At 39.1% G+C, this 22,014-nt stretch overlaps 1 protein-coding gene across 1 annotated transcript in view; it reads left to right on the top strand.

The window, feature by feature from the left end:
• Window positions 1-3,663: 3,663 nt before the first annotated feature.
• NFIA (nuclear factor I A) overlaps window positions 3,664-22,014 on the top strand; it is a gene marked incomplete at its 5' end in the record, with an annotated part of 375,871 nt that continues 357,520 nt past the window's right edge. Inside the window, 2 exon segments of the mRNA NM_001133303.1 lie at window positions 3,664-3,913; window positions 9,229-9,760. Of these exon segments, the coding sequence (NP_001126775.1) occupies window positions 3,887-3,913; window positions 9,229-9,760 (559 nt within the window).

Here is a 22,014-nt window from a genome sequence, read left to right as displayed (position 1 = left end):
CAGTAACTGGCAGCCTCTGACTAAAATATCTCCATCTCCTCCTCTCTGAGCAGTGTAGACACCTAATTCTGTTGGGAAGTGAATGGAAAATAATATGGGCTCTTTCCCTTCTTTGGATTAAATTCCCATCGAGCTATTTCCCAAGGCTTTAGGCCTTCTAGTCATATCTGGCTTGGAAATTTGATGTAAGAATTCACTTGGACACTCACTTCAGCAACATGATTCAATTTAGGATTATATGCACATAAGAAAAATCTGCACAGAAGTGACCAGCAGGTCAAAAACCAGAGAAGAAAAAATGTTGAAAAATGCCAGTTAATAAAGTTAGTGTTGATAAGAACTACAGAGTTATGGTGTTGTCGCTTATGAATCCCAGTCCTATCTTCACTGCTTTGGGTATTAAAATCTAAATCATATTAATAAGATCTCCCTATTAAGAAACCTCCAAAATGAGAGCTATTTGAGATGTACATATAAGTGAAACCTTATTGACGTAATTTATATATCTAAGAGGATTTCACTAAAGCTGGCAAGGTAACGTTTCTGCAAATAAAACACAGTAAATGCAAGGCTGGGCTCTGTGCCAGGAAGAATATGGATAACAGAGAGCATGACAGGAGCTTCCTTTGCGCAGAGACAATCCCATTTCAAGGCAGCCTCCTACCACTTGCAAAATAAATGATTGGAGTGGTTATTTCCAATAAGGGATTTATCCTTCCTAACAATGGGTCATTTATATGATTGCAGTGAACTAGTTTCCATACTTCACCTGCGTTTCCTCCACTGCTCTCTCTACTATCCTTTCTTTCTTCCCTCCTCCTCCATCCCTGCTCTCTCTCAAGTGCGTTAGTATCTTTGTGAACTCTGGACAAGGATTTACTTTTGCAACTTGGGAAGAGGGGAGAGGGTTGGAAATGTTTTTTACCCCCAGTCTGCCCTTTGAGGAACATCTGTTTCTTTGTGCGTGTGTTTAAATTTATGCCTGTTGGAGAGAAAGTTACCAGAAGCCTTTCTGTAACTGTAACTCTTCTACTGTATTTTTCTCAGTCTTGTTTCCAAAGGCTGTAGTTGGAACTGTGCTTTGTAGTGTTCCCCCGCCTCCCCCCCTCCCTCCGCGGGGGAGGGAGCGGGAGCTGGCGGAGATAGGAGAGAAAGCAGGAGCGGATGTGAAGGGCTTTGGTGCTGAACTTGGATCCAGCCCTTGCCTAGAGGGCGCAAACAATCGTCCCATATCCAAAAGTCTTACGAAGGGCGCCAAAAGTTACTTAAGATAATATTGCTAACCGCAGAAAGCTGGAAATCGCGGGGCACATCAACTGCTGCAACAAAAGAAGTTTTTAAAGTAGAAATATCAGCATTAAATTACTTCCCCCATTTAAAAAAAAAAAAAAAAACAGGGCGACGTGCCAGTCCTTTTTTTAAAAAAAATCTTTTTTTTTTCCTTGAGACTCAAAAGTAAGAATCTTTGCCGTTTTGAAAATAGGCAGATGTGAAGTGTATCTTTTAATACACCAAAAGAAAGATTTTAATCTGCTCTGGAAGAGAGCTTCCCGAGTACACACTCTGAACAATAACTTCTCACTGTGCCTCAGTTACATGTTGGGACCGTCAGCCAGAAACTTCTATCGAGGAAACTTGGAGCGCATTGAAGTTATAGATCCCAGCAAAGGTTCTCGTGGCCAGGGATGTTGTCTCTGTAACACAGCTTGGCTTTTAGGACATTCCTCCCCTACTAAAATCTGAGAGGAACCAAGGAAAAGCAGTGGGTTAAGTTTGGGAAAATGGACTCTCTCATTAAAGGCTGAAATCATTATTTCTCCTCACTCCTTAGTAAATAATCTTGAGAGATTTCCAAGGATGTTTAGGAGGGAGGGTGGGGGAGAGAATGGTTCTTGAGCATTCGGGAATTATTTTGGCAATAAAGTAACTAACGTACAAGCATAAAATAACTTTAGACAGATGCAGAATTATTTCAGAGGTTCTCTTTTGCTCTTTCTCCAGTACAATATTTCCTGCCCCTTGCTTTGAAAAGATGTCTGAATGAGAGTGGCGTTAACACATCACTCACCCTCACTTGTTAACACATCACTTACCCTCACTTTCCTACAGGAATGTCCTCTCTTTAGAGACTCTCTGGCTATGTCACCTGCACCGAAGGGCAGATTCCCCTGTGTGCCAGTGTCTTTCAACATGATACCCACCTCTTTCCTTTTGGAATTTTGAGAAGGGTTGTCAAATGAAGCATTTAGCAAACCATCATGAGGAAGAGAAGTAAAATAAGGGATGGGGGCTTAGAAGAGGCAGGTATGCTTTTCCCCCCTCCGAGAGAGGAGAGCCTAGAGAGAAAATATGAGGTTTAAAAAAACTGGAAAAGCAGGCTTACTGGCAACTTGCCAAACCCTAAAAACCACCCCCCTTTTCTGCCAAAACAATACTTTAGCAAACCTAAAATAATTGCAGGAAGCTCTTTTCCATTTTAAGAACTATTACCTGGGGGAGGGAAAAATGGGATTCTTAAAAGGCACCCTTCCAGAGGTGTCCCAGAAACTGGGACGGTAATGACAGCCTATGTCCAGTTCTGGGCACGCGTTTGTGTATCAGAATATCTCCCTTCCCTAAGGGGACATCCCTTTCACGTATTTTTTTCCCCCTAAAAAGAAAAAGATGTCACAGCTAAACCACTGTTGTTTCTGAACGTGATAGAACTTTTTCTATGGCGTCTGTGTTCAAACCCACTAGTTTCACAGTCCTGGGAGGGAGAACGCTCATTAATCTCCGCCTTCTTTTCTCCAGACCCCCGCCCCCCAAATCCGGCGAATCTTCTATGGGCACTGATTCCTCACCACCCCTGCTTCTGAATGCCACAGGACCGAAGCTGCACAAAGTTTGCAGGATTGTGTGCATAATTACCTCTGCCGACGAATCTATTCCCACAGAAAGCTTCGCTGGAGAGATTACAATGCTTTGAGCCTTACCGCATTTCAGTGGGGGGAAAAAAAGTTACCTAGGAGGTCTGATTTTTCAAAGAAATTTGCATACATGCAAATGTGCCGCCCGGCCTCCTCCTCGGTTCTCTACGTGCCCACGCGGTGGCCCGGGGGGTGCGGGGCAACCTGGCAAAGTTGCCCAAGTCCTCCACCGAGGTCCGCGGAGGTCTGCAGCGGGGGTGGGGGGATGGGGACGAGGAAAAGTAGTTTTGTTTGCTTAAGCACATCCTGTGGCAGCCTATAGCTGCCCGGGAGTACAGACTGTAACTGCTCCTCACTGCGTTACCCAGTAATGCGCTGATCGGGGGAGGGGGGCGGGGGGGCCGGGGAGCGAGCGGGAGAGCGAGCGAGCGAGCGAGCGAGCGAGCAAGGAGCGAGCCACGGAGAGAGCCGGGGAGCGAGGGAGCCAGCCTGCGAGCGCGAGCGGCCGCGGAGGCTCGGGACCCGGCTGGCCGCGCGGCGCCGCAGCCGCCCCCTCCCCCACACCCCCTCCCCCCCGCCGCGGCGGCGCGAGCGGGCGGCGGCTGTGCGGTGCGGTGCAGAGCGGAGGCGGAGGCGGGCGCGCGGGCAGCTCGCGGGCACCCGGCCGGGCCGGCGCGGGAGCGGGAAAGGGTGCGCTATGCCTTTAACGCCCGCGTACAGTAGGCATGTATAGTGGAGTGTAGGGAAACTCTAGGCGGGGTTAAAGTTCAGCTCATGGAGCGGCAATAGCGCTGGCTGGCTGCAGTTGAGCCGACTTGGAAATGTGAACGCAAGAAGCAGGCTTGATTTTTTTTTCTCCCCCCTTCTCTCTCTCTCTCTCTCTTCCTCTCTCCCTCTTTCTCCTCTCTCACCCACACTCACGCACACCTCCAAACCGCACACCCAGACGCACACGCATACCCCAGCGCCCGGCAGTTATGTATTCTCCGCTCTGTCTCACCCAGGTAAGCCGCGGCGTGGATGCGGAGGGCTGGGGGGCCAGGGCGCCGGGGGCAGGGCTGGGGCTGGGTGGGGGGCACCGGGGCCGTCGCTCCGGCCAGGCCCAGGGCGTGCGTCTCGGTGTGTGTCTGTATCTGCGCGTGTTTCTGTGTGTGTGCGCGCGTGTGCCCGCGGGTGGGGGGGATCCCGCTTTAAGAAAGTAACTTTGTTTCCATGCGGGTGCATTCCTCTTGCACGGCCATTTGTGTGGGCACATGGCTAATGGCGCCCTCTTATTAATGCGTTAATTAATATCGGGGCGACGGACTGCGGAACAGCAGTGTTTTCGGACACCCCGCACGTGTTTCGGCAGGGTTGCAGTCCATGACACGCAGAAATCTGGCTCAGCGTTTCTGCTGCCGGGAGCAGGGATTCCGTAGTTCCGCGGCGCCCGGGGAGGGGGCCGCCGACGGAGCCCACCGCTCACCCCGCACGCTCGGGCCGGCTGCAGTCCTCTGGTGCGGGGAGACCTCGGGTGCCTGCGCCCAACGGTCCGCTCCCCGGAGCCCGCGCTGCCACAGCCCCCCGCCGCCTCCCCGAACTCTTACTTTTGTTTATTGTTTGTCAGCCTTCGGGGTCCGGCCGCGGGAAGGACGCGGGCTGCCGTCCCGGCCCCGGCCCGGACAGCGCCCCTCGGACGCGGGTAGGCGGCGGCGAGCCCTCGGCTGAGCGGGGCTGCGTGGACGCGCGTTCCCCCGCGCCGGCCGGGTGGAGCCTGCGTCCTCGCCGCGCGCCGGTGGCCCGTTCGCTCTCCCGGAGTGAAAGTTTCGGGGCCGAGACTAGCCCACGCTGTGCAGGGCGCCGAGCGCCGGAGGCCGCGGGCCGCGGGCCGGGTAGCGCCGGGCAGAGTTGGGCTCCCAGCCGTGAGCCGGAGCGGCGGCCCGGGCCGGACACGGCTCCCCCCGCCGCCGCCGCCACCGCCGCCACCACCGCCAACGCGCGACTCCGGCCGCTCCGCGCGCAGGACGGGGGCAACTTTTCCCCTCCGACTCAGCTCAGAGCGTGGGGCTCTCGCGCCCCACCGCCTCTCCTTTCCGTGCCCTCCTGTCCATCCCTCCCTTGTCTACCCACCCCCAGGCAAAATATTGCTGCTTCGAGACTTCAAATCCGGTCCCCTTTGAATATGTTATTTGTTTTCTTTGACTAAAAGGCGTGAAGTCAAAGTGGTTTTGCGCTATTTTTTTTTTTTAAGCGTGAGATTTCATACTGCTTTGGTACATTAGGATCTGACCATTAATCACCTACATGAAGTTGTATGCTTCACATAAAATGTTTATTCACCTCTCCCTTAAAAAACCTACCACTTCTTGCCTTCATTTAGTAGGAGATAACGGTTTAACCGGAATAGTTTCTGGAAGGCTAAAAAGTATCAGTAGTTTTCGCTCTACTCTCTAGATTCTGGATTTATTTCCCACATGACATCCCTTCTTATTGCAATATCTAACAGTAATAATACCGGGTATTTTATCTCAGAAGACTCTTAAACGCAGCTTTTATGTTGAAATGGTCTGTTTGGGATTTAGGCCTAGCATTAATAATGGATAGCAGTTACTTTTAGTTACTGTAAAAGTTTTTTTTTTTTTTTTCCTAACAAACTTCCAAAGTTCCTATTTTAGTAACTTGTGGAAGTATGGAATGAAACTTTTCCAACCACTTCTGGCAAGGTTCACAATTGCATATGGATAAGATGCAAAGTGTAAGATAATTTGAATGAATTACGGACTATAGTGAAAATGCTGAGATTCGAAGGCTGAAGTTCTAGCTGGCAGAAGTTTGCAACACACAGAACTTGTAGATAATACCAGCGAGCTGCAATAAAGGGAAAGGACCCTAACATACATTAGTGTCTTCTCAATTGAGCTCTGAAAAGATAAATTTATATTTGGGAATGGTGCGTATATGAGGGCACCTGTATATCCATGCAGGCCTAGGGCACAGTCAGGTATTTAACAAAGTTGGCTTCTCTTGGTTCATGAGCTATTATGACATTAAGAAAGTTTTTTGTTTTTTTTTGGCTTACATATTTAGCAGCGTTGATTGATGCATTCACTAGGCCTTCTTCTGGAAACACCACTAAGAGAAATGCTTATTTAGTGTAACAGTTTGTAAAGAAAATGTACAATAAATAGTGAATGAGGGCTCATATTTTATGGGTTCTTCTTTTAAAATTTTATTTACAATTTATTTAACTTGCTGGGATATTTATAATGTTTTAGAGCCAGTTTTAGGAAGAAGAACTTCGGTAGTTTATTGCTCATTTAAAAAAATCAGTAAGCACAGTGATAAAAGTAAATGAAACTCCATTTAACTTGTAGGCAATTAAAAAAAAACTTTACCAAGAAAAACCTAGACATCTTATTTTAATCAAATATGGGCATATAATCAAATCAGATACTGTCCATATAGTGATAACCCAGCAGAAAGTTGTAGGTGAACCTTTAAAAAAAGTAGTTTCCAGAAATATCAACATTCAGTGGTTCTTAAACTTGGCTCACTTTCAAACAGATCAATGTTTAAGATGCTGATTCAAAGTAATACCACTTTTGAAACAGGTTTTCAGGTTTGTTTTTATTGGTGGCCTATAACTTTCTCACTGAGTACATATGTAAAATGTTCTTTTTTTTCTCTTGAATGTTATGAAATAGTACGTAGCTTATAGCGATATGTTCAGCAATATGAATTATAAAGGCACACTACTTTTTTTTTTTAACTAATCATTTATGCTATTCCTGGACATTTCTTGCAAGCTAATGATACTCTTTAGTTTTGATATTCTGGAATATTTTAAATCATGACTTGAGAAAGATACATTAGAAAAAATTAATACTTTAATTGTGCATATGAGTAAAGTTATACAAAATATTGTGGACTTTTACTGGCAGGTTCTTAACCTTTGGGGAGTAATACATTGTAAATACTTTTGATGCAAAATTGGGGACTTAGGTTATTCTTAATGACTAGCTGACATAGTTCTTGTTTAAGGATTTTTATGATGAGATATATGGGCATTTGGTTGGCAGGTAAACAGAATCCTGTTGAACACGAATGCATGCATGCAGTTTGCAGTTTTTTGAAAAGCATATTGGGAGTATCTACAAACACTTAAAATGCCATATTAGAATGTTTATTTTAAATGCTTATTATCATTAATCAAACTTTTAAATAAGATAATGTTTTAACATAGATATGAATTGTTTGGAGCTAAGTTATCCTTTGCATTATAAAATGGGGATGAAACTTTAAAATGAAGTCCTCCTTTTGGTGAAAGCTCACTTGGTAGTTAAAGGTAGACTCCAGGAGTTTTTTGCATAATACAACAGAGTCTTGGTCCCTAGCATGTCTTGTATATATAAGAAAATCAGTCAATGTGAAGTTCTGTTTCAAACCTAAAATTTATGTATTTTAGATCATTTCAAGGATGAGCTCAGAATTTAGTAACGTTTAGATGCTTCGTGGTTTGGCGAATACCTTTGCAGATAAACTGTGACTTGCCCCCCATGCCTGTCACCTAAAGTATGAGAATAAGAAATATTCTCAAACATCAGAAATTTTAAAAATGTTAATGGTTTATGGCAAGAATAACAATTCCTGTATTTTTTTCTATTCTCTACTTAAAGAATGCACACGTATTACAAAAGCTGACTACTTCTCTTTTGGATTCTTTTATTGAAAAAGAGCAGTTTTGAAAGCTAAACTTGAAACATAGAGCCTGAAATTTGTGCAGAGAGGAAAAAAGTCAGTTATTGAAGTGATTTATTATGTATTATATTAATATATACTTTTAAAAGCTCAGTCATATAGAGTGTTTAAATGATTGATTATAGTTTGCTAAATTTTTAAACAACACGACTATTAAATATTTTACCAATTTTACCTTATCAGTTCACATTTGAACATTTAAAAATTTAGTAATTGCGTTAATAATAATATTCTGGACATTACTGCTACCTGTGCCTTGAAAGTATATATTTAGTTAGATATAACAAACTGAAAAAGAATGCATTTTATAATATTTGTCTGTCCTACACCATTTAGCAAAAAGCCATCGAATCTTTCTTTGGTTTCTAATCCTCATTTATTTGAAGGTAATCTATGTTTTGGAGAGGGGGTTACGTGGCAGAGAGAAGTTATGTAACACTGTGGATTAGTTAATCAAAAGTTAGACGTACTCCGAAAGCTTTGTGGAGGTTACTGCTTAATTTTTTAAAAAATATATTTATATTTCCTATGAAAATGTCATGTATAAGGATCAAACATTTTAAGCAAAACAGGAAGAAACATTTAAATATTTGAAACTCAATTTTTTTTTTCAATTTTAAGAGGCATCTATGAGGGTTTTCCTGGAATCTGGTAAATATTGAAAATACCAGGTTCTGTTTCCCTATGAGAAAAATCCTGAAATAGTATTTGCAAAAATTAAACAATCTATTTTTTAGGTATGATTATTACTGAAAGCACTTCACAATCATATTAGTAAATTAAATGTATTCATGTATGCTTTTCTTTGTTTTGTTTTCCTCTTTCTTCCGCCTTTTTGTTTCATTCCCATAATATTAGCAATTATGTCTTGGGCATAGATCTTTTATTTTAGCCTAATAAATATGAAATTCATCCCTTCTTTTGTATATGAACCTGCCAAATTTTTCCTAGTTTTTGACTAAAAAAAATTATATGTAGTTATAATATTTAAAAGGGGAATTTAGACACTAGCAAAATAAGTAAAAAACATATCAGAATCTACATGCAGTATTTTTAGAGGGAAAGCCTTTGTTTTCATTGATTGTAGAGATGATTTTTTGCTCCTAGACTTCCATAAACATTGACTGGCATCTAAATGTTTAGGATTTGCCAATCTGGCGGCCGGGCCCTGGCTGTACTACAAGTGGTGAGGTCAAGGCTGGGACAAAATTAGATATGCTTTCCTTGAAATAGGGTTAAGATTATACATTGTTATAAGCATTTAGATAAACTTCACTTACTATCTAAAGGATGGGGAGCTAGGCCCGACAATAGCAGCTGGTGTACCCTGGTGAACATATTAAAACAGTTTTTTAATTTTTAGCAGTTTTTTTATTTCCAATCATAAGAAATGATACTGATAGTTTTCTCTCCCACCTTCCCAGACTTCCCTTAGGATCCTGTGTATGATTTTGGTAACAGAATGCTCTAATCAAATTTCAAGTGAAATGAGGAATTTCTTTCTTAAGGTGACCCACTGAAGAAAAGTTGTTTTCTTTTGTTTTCATTCTACTTATATTTTTGTTTTTGTTCATTTTCCTAGGATGAATTTCATCCTTTCATCGAAGCACTTCTGCCCCACGTCCGAGCCTTTGCCTACACATGGTTCAACCTGCAGGCCCGAAAACGAAAATACTTCAAAAAGCATGAAAAGCGTATGTCAAAAGAAGAAGAGAGAGCCGTGAAGGATGAATTGCTAAGTGAAAAACCAGAGGTCAAGCAGAAGTGGGCATCTCGACTTCTGGCAAAGTTGCGGAAAGATATCCGACCCGAATATCGAGAGGATTTTGTTCTTACAGTTACAGGGAAAAAACCTCCATGTTGTGTTCTTTCCAACCCAGACCAGAAAGGCAAGATGCGAAGAATTGACTGCCTCCGCCAGGCAGATAAAGTCTGGAGGTTGGACCTTGTTATGGTGATTTTGTTTAAAGGTATTCCGCTGGAAAGTACTGATGGCGAGCGCCTTGTAAAGTCCCCACAATGCTCTAATCCAGGGCTCTGTGTCCAACCCCATCACATAGGGGTTTCTGTTAAGGAACTCGATTTATATTTGGCATACTTTGTGCATGCAGCAGGTAAGTGCGATGGTGAGAATTAACTCCCACTTTCTTGTGTGTGTTTCTTTCCTGATGGCCTCCGCGTTATGCCGGATCCTTCCTGAGCTCCCCAAGTTACAGGCCACGTACATGAAGCCAGTGTGGTTTCAAAGATTGAGAAACCAAAGTCTGAGGTGCCACCTTCATTCAGGTGGAAAAGCATAGCTTTGAGCGAATTCTCACTAAGTTCAGCTCTTTTGGTAAGTAGTGTTTTCAGAGGCGTTGGTAATCAGATATGTGATATGTTTAAATCACATTTTTTGATGAGGGGGTGAGAGAAGCCTCGTGAAAACCCTTTTAGTAAAGAGTATATTTTAACTGACAAATGATCTGGTTTAAAAGCATTTATTTTGGTATTGAGGCAATATTTTTAGTTGGTTTTCTGCTGGGAGTGTTTTTAACCTACTGAGGCCTCTTGAACCCCTTGCCAGTTAAGAAGTTGGAGGTAAGATTACTATCAAATTGCTGATCATTTAGGAAGGAAAAAAATCACATTAATTTGCAGACTTAGTAGTTTTGTATTTAGGAATTCTTAGTGTTGTCTCAGATAGTTAAGGGAAACAAACCAGCCCTTTCAGTAATTGATGGAGAGGTTAATATTAAAAATAATCAACCTGTATAGTGCATGAACACATTGAAAAATTGCTGTTGATAATTGATGTAGTGAGTTGCTTTGATTTATTATAAAATCTTAAATTTTTTTTTCTTTTTTTTCAAGGCATGTCTTACCTGTGCATGTTTCAGTGTTTAGAATAGCATGCAGGATAAAACTGTTGAGGACTAGATAAAATAATGCATTTTTACTTTGTTCCTTTCGTCTTGTTTTAGACAAAAGGCTCATTGTGCTATGTGAACGCTCAGGTCTTGTGTAACTTGTTGACTTTATATATGTACATATCGGTCTTGCTAGATTACCTTCATGGCAGTTACTTGAGCCAGATGGAAGAAAGAGGGTTGTGGAATCCTACCAGTAGGTTGTTTTGGGGTTCAAATATTTATGTATTTTTTTTTTTTTTTTTTTTTACAAAGGAGAGATGTTACCTGTAAAAACACTGCACTTTTCTTCAAAACATTTTTAATTCTAAAAATGTTAGTGAGTTTTTAAAGAAGCCAGCTGATAGCCTGTTCTCTATTATTTTTCTCAATATATGTTTTAGAAAGAGAACTTTTGTTATCCATCTGCCCTTACATAAGAAACTGGAGAAATTAGCTTTGCAAGCATGTCACATCATCATTTGCATTCTGTTGGCAGGGGATAGATGAGTATTTTAGAGGATGTGAGCTGTAAGTGTTTCAAATATTTGGGTTTTCAAAAATGTATACTTAATTATAAGAATTGCCTTTTGCTTTAGCCAATTCTGGGTAGCAAGAATGAAAAGTCAGCACCTCTCAAGTGACCTCTAAACAGGAATAAGTAGCCCTTTTTTAACCCACTCTTAACCCTATTGTTGTTCATTTGTTTTGTTTACCGAAAAAGCAAAGTTAAAATTTTTTAAAAATGTGTCTGCATATGTTAAGCACAGCAAAACGCAAAAAAAGTATAGATGTTACAGGTGCTTTCAAGAAGCACTCTTTAAACTCTTGTTTTTACCTTTTAGATATTTAGAAAAATATAACCTATAAATTATCCTGAATAGTTGACCAACATCGAAACTTGAAAGTGCCAACAGGTGATGCAGATCATGATGTGTGCTTCCATATAAGATAACATCAAAATGAAATACCTGTGAAGTTTTTGTCGGTGTAAGCAGCGTCCATTCTAAGTTTTCGTCTTAAACATTTCTCTGTATTTAAAGAAATGCAATCTTTTCGCTGTTCTCATTACGTGCATTCTTTTTCGTCGTTGGTTTGTTACTGTGCTATTGCTCCCAATCCTTGAACTGACACAGTTGTTGGTTGTTGCAATGCCTGAAGGGGTTATGTTGGTAAAATGACATTTAGAAGGTTACTTAGGAGAGTTAGCATCCTTATTGCTTATGAAAGATTTATTGACAGCAGCATAGATCAGACTACCTTTCGGTTTGGTTTTCCTGATGTATCCCAGAATCCCTTGTTATGCCTGAATGCCAGCCAAATGTTTGGCCATTGGTTTTCACGGGACCGCAGTAATGGCTGCTTCTCTGTGCGCGCAACAGGAAGATTGTAAAAGAAAATATTAAGGGTCTTTTGTCTGAAAATATTTCAAATTTGATTTAAGAGATTTAGAGACCTGTTATTTGTGGAAGGGAAGCTGCCAATACAAATATGAGGTAGATCGGTCAACTTACATACAACTGATTTGACAAGCATCTGTTATAATACTGAAGATTTGTAAACACTAAACAATGTTTTTACCTCCTTAAAAGTTTTGAGAACTTGCCAGTATTGGCAGGAGGCAGAGACTCTGAAACGTGCTTCAAGATACATGCCAAAACCATTGTGGCCTTTTCACCTATAATGCGTTTTTTCTCGCTCTTTCTTTTAAAATGTTATTTTTTTTCCTTTCCAGAATGCCTTTTTTCCCCCTAGATGGTCATAGAAATTAGATCTTCTTTTCCTTCTGAAATTTGTGTGTAATAATTCTTGCTTTATGTGTCCACCTTTCTTTGGTAGGAAGTTGAAATCTCAGAACATACATGAGAATACTAGAAGCAAATGCAGAATCAATCTTTTTTTTTTTTTTTAAAGCGGAGGTAATTTATTCTAAGACTTATTGAGATGCTAAAATATAATACATAAACTACATTCCAGTTTTTTCCCTCTAAATCCAGTGGCATTAGAACTGTGAATTTTGTGGCTGATAAACAGTAACAAGTGTAATGAAATTGGAGTGATTTCATAAGCCTGAGAATTTCATCTTGTTAAAAGAACAAAACCATTTTATGCCCTTAATTTGGTCTCAATTTGAGTTGTCCTTCCCATGTATCATATGACAACTTGGAGATATTATGGTATTGTGGCAAATGGTTTTCTTTGTGGGTATGTAACAGTAAAGCTAATTTATGACCAGTCTTTACCAGATGATCTGTATCAGAATCTACAATATACCCGGCACGTGGCAAGGTCACAATTTAAGTTGTTAAGGTCATAACCTTAGCCACCAGGCATTTGACCTTTTAGATAAAGTTAACCTTTGTTCATTAGTAGGCACTCAACCGAAAAGTTTCTGGAGAGTTGTTGTTTTTTTTTTTTTTAACCACTTCTGTATAACTTCTGGTAATGTAATCAGATTCTAGAAAGATTCTCAGTCAAATTAGTTAGATTTTGTGAAAGGTTATACTTTTTAAGAACTCATTTCTTGGATAGAGGCAGGTTGCTATTTTTAGGCCATAGAATGACAGTTTCACAATTTATATTTGATATTATTACCTGCCATGGGGTAAAATAAAAGCTCGGAGGCAGCTGTGTGGGGACATTTAAAATCTAAAATTAAACAAATGAATTTATGTTTAATTCAACTAAGGCTTTTGCTAATTTTCAAGTGACATTAGGCCTAAAAGCTAAATCACAGTGAGCCATCTTCACTTTTTGCAGATGAGGAATTTTCTAACATTAGAAGTATTTTAGCAGTCTTAAAATTCAGTTTGAAAGACTAATAAGTGACCACAGTTTGTCAGGTAATTGCTTTAATTGTTAATTAGCCAGTGACAAAGCGAGTTGCTATTGTCCTAATGGCAGCAGTATGAGTACTTGTTAGTTTTAAGGTAGAAAGAGAACACTTTTGCACGGTAATCTTTTAGTGCAGTAGTTACTGATTGCTTCCACACTACTACCATTATTACCTCTACTTAATTTTGCTTGCATCAGGAATAGCAAAGATCCTTTCAATCACTGAAGGAGCTGTTGCAGTGTCTCGGAAGCCTGATACCTGTCCTATAAACCTACTCAACAATATCACTGATTACCACATTACCTGTACCATATTGTTCACTTAATTATGCTGACATGAATGCTCATTTCAAATTATTTAGATTCTTGCTAGTTTTGTTCTGCTGTACCTCATATTATTCCATTTCAGCCAAAAGAGAGCTACTCCCATTCAGGTGCATTTTAGTTTTATTTTGGCTTCGTGATTGCCATTCCTTCATATAGTAATAGAGAAAGCCGTGATATGCAGATAGACCAGATGGTCATGTTGACAGATTGAGAATTCACTTCCTACTGCTTCAGAGCAGGTGTAAGATTAGGAGTGTCGGTGTAGGGGCGTGTGTGTGCTTCGTGTGCATGTGTGTGCACATCCAGGCTGCACAGAGTGCTGTTTGAGCAATGGGAATGATTTCTTTTTTGAAATGCTAGTATTTTAAATACAGTGTAATTATACAGATAAGGTTTTCAGTGCATATAGAATATTATAATTTTTATACATAAATCACATTAGATTGTTACAGTTTATAATTTTATGCCAAATTAATTATGATTATGATAATTTCTTAATTTTTAGGTAACTTCCTACATTAGTTTGAGGCAACATTGCATATATAAAATATATTCAATATATTCTATTAGCAGGTACATGTATGTGTGTTTACGTTCAAATCTAGGACTATACATTTTTGTAATTAAACTTTTTCAGTAACTTAATAAACTCCCTAGTAGAAAGTTGTGCAGTTACTTCCTGTGATTTGTAATTATTAATAAAGCGTGTTTGGAAAAAGAAGGAGTAAAACTAGTATATACAGTGATATTTAAATTAGGAGAGTAAGGATCGCCCTATCAAACTAGCTTTAAGCTCAAGGTGGATTTTGTGGCTGATCGAGCTATTGTAAATTATGGATATATGGCATATTTTTAGAAATTTTAATTTATCTTTTAATTCTTCAAAAAAGGTAGCAGTAGCAGTCAACAAATTTGAGATAAATATTGATTTTACATCCTTGAGTGTTTTCTGTGTAACTTGAGGATAGTAACAATATCCTTTACCTAGAATGTAGTAACAAAATCCTTTATCTAGAATGTAGTGCAAAAGATGGTAGTTCTAAGGCAGAGAGTGTACAGGAATAGGGAGAAATAGTTGTTCTGGAGTAAACCTTTGAATGGAAGTCAGTTCATTTATGCCTAAGAGGTTGAGTGTGTTGGTAAGAAAATTTCCCAATGCTTCTGGCTTGGATTTTCCTTGTCTTCTTTTCCACTCAGTGATGAATAGCATTAATTTAAACCTATTTAAGGCTAGTGTGGGAGAAACCACAGCCTTTGTTGTGGTCACTGCTGTACACAGTAGGACTGGGTGTTTCATTTGGTTAAGGCCTCAAGCTGCTTCCAGAGGACACGGAACAGCCTGTCGGCATTTTAAATCTTGCACAGAAGCAGCAACAATTCTAATTGCTCACAAATGTCAATATAGATTTTTGAAACCAATTTTGAGGATTAGACTAGAAGAAAAAACATAAAATGCAGATTGAGTTCAGTGAATGTGCTAAACACTGATTTATTACCATTTTAGTAATAATTTTCCCGTGGTTATTTAAGGGTTACAGCTTGCTTTTGAATATATTATAAATTGTAAATCCATGGGGGTTAAGTAAGGGAAGGAAGAAGTCAGGTGGAGGAGGAAGAGAATGAACGAACTCGTATGCCTTGTTAAAGAGAAACATAAAACCCTGAACTTAATCACAAATGGAGATAACGTAAAAGTATTTTGGTTTAAGTAATGATTGTAAAGCGATCTTGGGCAGTGAGCTATCAAGTGGAGAATTTTATAATTTGTCTTCCCACAATTTTTTGCATAGCTTTTTTCAGACTAAGACACTATTTGGAGCTTTGGGAGTTTTTATTCAAGTTTTTAGGAAAAGGTTTTGCAAAAATTCTTTTTAGAATTTAAGAGTCCAGTTAGAGACATCATTGCACACTTAAGCTCAGAAAAGGGGCCATGGAGATGTTTATTCTTTTTACTATTTTGCTTTCTAAGGTGGCAGTTCAGAGTATTGTCAGGTTTTTGGCTCTTTCCCAGTAGGCAACGGTAAGATACTCATTATTGATCCAAACTTTTGGGTCCCTGAACTTAACAGAATTCTTTAGTTGCTGCTTAGACAGAAATGACTTTTTTCCTTAGATTTTCCCCAAAATATTAGAAAACAATTCCTCATGTTTTGTTATAATTCCACAGCATAAAGCATATTTTATGTAATGGAATTAGTCCTCCTGTTAGTGTTCTAGTTAAATAAACATGGCTTATGAAGTGAAGAAATAAGTCCAACAAATGACAAGTTGCAGCAACTCTGAAGCAGAAGATATTTTTGCTTTTCTGTTTGTAAAACAAGCTAAATAAGATAAAACTGAGAAAAAGAAGTTCATTTGTGTTGTGTATTTTGGCAAATCTTGGTCTTCTTTAAAATGTTGCTAACCCTAACAAAAATGATGAGGATAACTATGATAACTAGAGATTGAAGTGGAATAACTGTAATGTTCTTTGAGAACTTTAAACTTACTTCTTTTCATGTCTTTCATATACTTCCCTAGTGGTAGATATTTTGGACCTAGATCAATTGGGAGTAGAGAAAAGGAGATGGAAGGAAAGGAAATAACTTTTATTGAATGTCTGTTCTGCAGCAGGCACTGAGTAAGGTTTGTCATAGTCATATATCGTAGCTTGCTGTCGCTTTCATAGCAGTATTATGAATTAGTAATGCACTCTCTATTTGAACAGATGAGGATAGAGTCTTCAGAGTGGCCAGGTTACATGTCCAGAGCAAGATTCAAACCCAGGTCTTCTGATTTCAAATCTTATGCTCTTAAACAATTCAAATTCATTTTGTATCCTTCTTTATATCTTATTGTTTAGGGTTGGATGTCATTTTAATGGTATCACACACCTGTCTTGAATCAAAGGGAAAATAAAAAGTCAAAATCCAAACCCCTCCCATGGAGATATTTCACTGTCAAATTCAGATGTTAGCCACGGAATGAGGCCACACTTGATAAAGAGAGAGAGAAATGACGTTACACTTGTCAGTGTTAGGGTCAAAATCTGGAATGATTTGTTCTTTCTTGTTTTTATAATGTTGAAATTTAGTGAATAGAAGCATTATGACACAGGTTTAAGATTTTTAGTTGTTAAGACAAAGTTAAACTAATTGGTTCTAGATGCTTTGAGAAGCCTTTGTGTATTAAACTAAGCACTATTTTAAAAACTAAATTGCATGTAATTTTTACTATGCAGATTTTTGTACATAGTTTTGTATGTACAAGACATATATTTCTAATTTCCCCTATACATTCCATATATTTATATATATATATATTTACAGAGAGAGAAATATCTATTTCTAACTTCCCCTAATGATTAGATTTTAAAATGCAAAATTCACTTTGCTCTGAAAAAATCCTTTGGTTATGGCTGTGTGTATAATTATTTAAAATAAAACCAAAATCATGTTTGAGAAAAGAATGGAATTTTATTAGTTTAAAATTAAAAACTTAAAATAGGAAAAAAATTGAAGATGGACATGTTTCAATTTCATGCCCTTAAATTAGTGTATTAGTGAGCTTTTTGTTGTTGTTGTTGTTGTCGTTGTTGTTTTTTGAGATGGAGTTTAGCCCTTGTTGTCTAGGCTGGAGTGCAGTGACGCGATCTCGGCTCACCACAATGTCCGCCTCCCTGGTTCAAGCGATTCTCCTGTCTCAGCCTCCCGGATAGCTGTGATTACAGGCATGCACCCCCATGCCTGGCTAATTTTATATTTTTAGTAGAGACGGGCTCCACGTTGGTCAGCCTGGTCTCGAACTCCTGACCTCAGGTGTTGCACCTGCCTCGGCCTGCCAAAGCGCTGGGATTACAGGCATGAGCCACCACGCCCGGCCATGAGCTTTGTTTCTAACTCTTTAAACTTAGTCAAGATTAGTTCTTTTTTTTTTTTTTTTTTTTTTTTGAGATGGAGTCTTGCTCTGTCACCCAGGCTGGAGTGCAATGGCGCAATCTTGGCTCACTGCAACCTCCGCCTCCTGGGTTCAAACGATTCTCCTTCCTCAGCCTCCTGAGTAGCTGGGATTACAGGCTCCCGCCACCACACCCGGCTAATTTTTGTATTTTTAGTAGAGATGGGGTTTCACCATCTTGGTGAGGCTGGACTCGAACTCCTGACTTCGTGATCTGCCCACCTCGGCCTCTCAAAATGCTGGGATTACAGGCGTGAGCCACTGCTCCCAGCGACAAGATTAGTTCTTAATGACTTCAGTGCAAAAACTCAAAGCCTCACTCAACATAATTTTTATAATTGTAAATAGAAAAAGATGACCAATAAGTATAATTTATACTATATTAATTCATTATACATATTAATTCTTCTAAGGTTTAATTTAAAAATAAGCAGCTGAACTGAACTTACAGCAAAGAAAATAAAATAGCTTTCTTTTTAAGAAATATTAATGAATCTTAGAGTTGTGTAGCATCAGTTATGCTAGAAAGGGAAAACTGAGTTTGAGGCATGTGAAGAAAAGTGATTAAATTGGTTAAAAAAATAGTACTCATATCCCATTGTCAACTGTATCCAGTTCCATACTGTATGTATTTTTATATCTCTGGTAAGTGCTTATGGTGGTCCCAAATAACTTGTGAGTTTCCAGACATAGACAGTTCTCAGAGCATGTGTATTCATATAAATTTTTAAATGGCTATTGCTGTAGTGCTCTACAGGTTAAAAAAAGTGAGGCGAAATTAAAACATTTAAAAAATACCGTACTATTTAAAAATTTGTATGAATGTCTGTGTAGCAGCTGCCATTTTCAGGCTGTCTTTGTTGCTATGGTTTGGTTGATTTTATTTCCTTTTGTAATTTTGCCAGCCAGTGATTGGGTAGTACATTGCATTCATGCTGTTGGAGAAGATATATCTGTGGTGAGTCAGATAGCTTGATCTGAGTAGTAATTTTTAGTAGGGAAAGGTATTTGTCAGTGGGTAATAGAAACTGTAGTGTTACATTACCAATCTTCATTTAATTTTCAAATTTACAGACATGTCACTTAATATCAGAAATTCAGAACCATCTCTTTTGCATTGGTATGTGCTTGCCTCTCTCCTTTTGTCCTGTCGGATGCACTTAGAATTCTGTGTAGTTTAATCTTAAAGGGATTAGTTATTTAATTTTAAGCTCCTACATAAAATGAATATTGTACATACAGGGTCCCATCATTGTCACTTTCAAATATTCCATTGCCTTTCAAAGGAGCTGACATGACAAGTCCTTAGGTTGACAAATTCTCATCAACTTTTGTGAAAATGTTGGCTGCAGAAGGAGTAAAGTCAAAGGAGGGCCATAGACAGATGGCTTTCAGTGTTGAGATGACATCAAGCCCTTCTTCGTGGCATTTTTTAACATTCCAAATGAATGAGGGATGGAGATGCTTAAAGAGCTTACTATAGAATAAGTAATTAAGATATTGTGTATCTGCATGTAAACCCCTGTTGCGTACTATTAAACAGAGTTGTGCAGGCTCAGATATAATAGCAGATTAACAATGACAATTGTAAATATCTTTTATGCTGAATGTAACTCATAAATAATATTACACATTAACATGTTGCTGATGGAAAACTGTGTACCTGAGAACATATTTTCAACATTAGATAATTGAGAACTAACGATAAGTGAGTTACCAGTGTTTGATATGAAGCAAAGATTCTAGATAAGAACTTGGCAAAAGCTTATTTGCATAAGAAATTTTGCGTCTTTGTATGACTATGACAAGATTTTTTTGGATGGATGCACACCATATAAAAATTACTAAGTTACTAAAGTTTCTGATGGATTCATTTAGTTGGCTTTCCTCCCCCTCTTCTTTTAAATGGTAGAGGTTCTCTTTTGGAGAGTAGTTTCAAGTAACTTCTGAGAATGAAGTCTTTGTAACGATGCTGTTCAACAGCGTAACTATTGTTGTGCATTCCTGTCAGGGAAAGATAGTCATTGCAGTACTTTTATTGTATGGCCTCTTAATATGTGACAAGGACTTTTATTAAGAATTCTTTTCTTAACATACCTTTAGAAGTCTCTCCTTTCCCTACATTCAATCAGTAACTACAGTTTTAAAAAAAATTTAAATGAACTTTTATTGATTTCTTAGCTTACTCACTGTATAGACAAAAATCTTATGTTTAAAAAAGGTTTTAAAATTAATGTATTTTAGAGTTTCAGTAAAATGAAGTGGGAACAAAAATTAACAAAAAAGTGCCATCTCATTGGATCCAAGATACATAGTAATACACACACACAGTTCTATATCTGTATGACCATATATATATATGTATACATAGTTCTTTGGAGAATGAGGATATTGCAGTCCAAAATGTTATGGTTGAAGAACTAATTGTTCTAAAGATATTTGCCCCTGGCCCCAGAAAAGACGACAAACATGCAAAATGGATAAATGTAATCCTTTGTGCTTTTACCACCTACATTTTTAAACTACAGTAACTCTGATTTCTCTAGAAAGGTCAGAGGTTTCAGACAGAAAGCTTTGTAATTCTTCAAAGAAAGACATTTTCAGTTTGGCTGTATAAAGACTGATTATGCATAGCTTTTTACTTTATGTGCGGTTGAATCTTGGAGGTGCTGGAGTGGGGTGGGGACGATGAATAAGTGAAGCTGTGTTTTGAGACATTAGAATTGGAGGGAAACAGACAGATTGGAGAGGAACATAGATTCATATTTTTGGGCTTTTTACTATCAAGTCACCCAGTCTAAAACTCAGGACAGAGCAGCATTAACCATTCATTTTGCTTTGTGATAGAGCATTCGATTACCAACTCTTTAAACACTTCTGGCAATTCAAGGAGGTTGCCTATCTGGGTATCATTTCTTAGGATTTGCTTTGTTGGATTTTCTAAATTGTGGATGTGAGTTTCTTTGGTTTTGCATGTTTTTTTAAATTTTTTTGGTCCTTTTTGACTTTTCCAAGTTTTGGAGAATTTTTCATGTTGGGTGGTGTTGGAGAAGTAGAGATTGTAGATGACCTTTGTTGTGGCTTACTCCTGTTATTTGGGAAATAGACGTTCAGAGAGCATCTCACTTGAGGCCACACCAACAGTTAAGAGGCAAAGCCAGCATTTAAGCCAGTTCCCTTAGACCCCAGACTTTTGCCCTAAAACTACATTATTTAAATTATCTCTTCTTATGCGTTTTTAAATTAGCCCTTCATATAAACTTCAAATTTTAGGTAGGGTAGCTTTTATGGTTCCCTTCATGCCAGTGAGGAAACAGCCAGAGAGGTTGAGTAACTTGTCCAGGGTTATATGGTTAATATGTGGTTAGGATTAGTAACTAGGCCAGACCCTTCTATGGCCTGTTTTTATCTCAGATGATCCCCAGTATGTTAGACTTGAAGCTATGGATGGAGTGAAAAATATTCTCTGCAAATACATAAACACTCTGAAAGCCATTGTTTTCTCTGTTTAGAAAGTAGTTGAAAAAGTAGTGAGAAACTAGAGCTTTTTCTTTTCTGGTGTTAGTTTCAGCTTCCTACCTTGAAGGGAACCTTAAGGCCCAAACCTTCTTTTTTACATTTGAGGATTCTAAGCCCATGCATCCCGGAAACTATGGAGACGGGAACTTCTTGTGTGAGTTGGAGAGTAGTTGTAAACCGTTATCATTTCCATCAGCGCAGATGCTCTTTGGGTGGTGTTGGCATAGAAGATCTGTTTTGGTTACCTTTATTGACAAGCTCTACTGTGTGATTGGTAGGTCAGTTCAGCAGATAGGTTTCCAGCACTCATCTTAGGCACTGTGATAGATTGCAGAGATGCAAAACTGAAGAAAATACCTTGAGACAAGTCAGTACCATCTCAGATATAATTTCCTCAGAAATCAAGATTTTAGAGCATTTGATGTTTTTAAATTAGGGTCCTTTCAACTAATAGCCTGTATGAAGTTTTTAAAACACTTAAAAAAAATTTATGGTGATTAGTATTATTTTGAGACAGGGTCTTGCTCTGTTGCCTAGCTGGAGTGCAGTGGTGCGGTCATAGCTCACTGCTGCCTCAAACTTCTGGGCTCACACAATCCTCCTACTTCAGCCTCCTAAGTAGCTGGGACTAAAGGTGAATCCCACCACCCTGGGCTAACTTAAAAAAATATTTTGTGGAGATAGAGTCTCACTACATTGCCCAGGCTGGTCACTGAACTCCTAGCTTCCAGTGATCCTCCCACCTCAGCCTCTCAAAGTGCTGAGATTCTAAGTGTGAGCTGCTAAACCTGGCCTATATGAAGTTTTAAACATTTGTGGAACCAGTTGTTAACATTGCTTTTTTTTTTTTTTTAACCATAAAA

Source organism: Pongo abelii, chromosome 1 (assembly GCF_028885655.2).
Source record: "Pongo abelii isolate AG06213 chromosome 1, NHGRI_mPonAbe1-v2.0_pri, whole genome shotgun sequence".
Taxonomy (NCBI): Eukaryota; Metazoa; Chordata; class Mammalia; order Primates; family Hominidae; genus Pongo; species Pongo abelii.
This window is presented reverse-complemented; position numbering and strand designations above follow the sequence as displayed.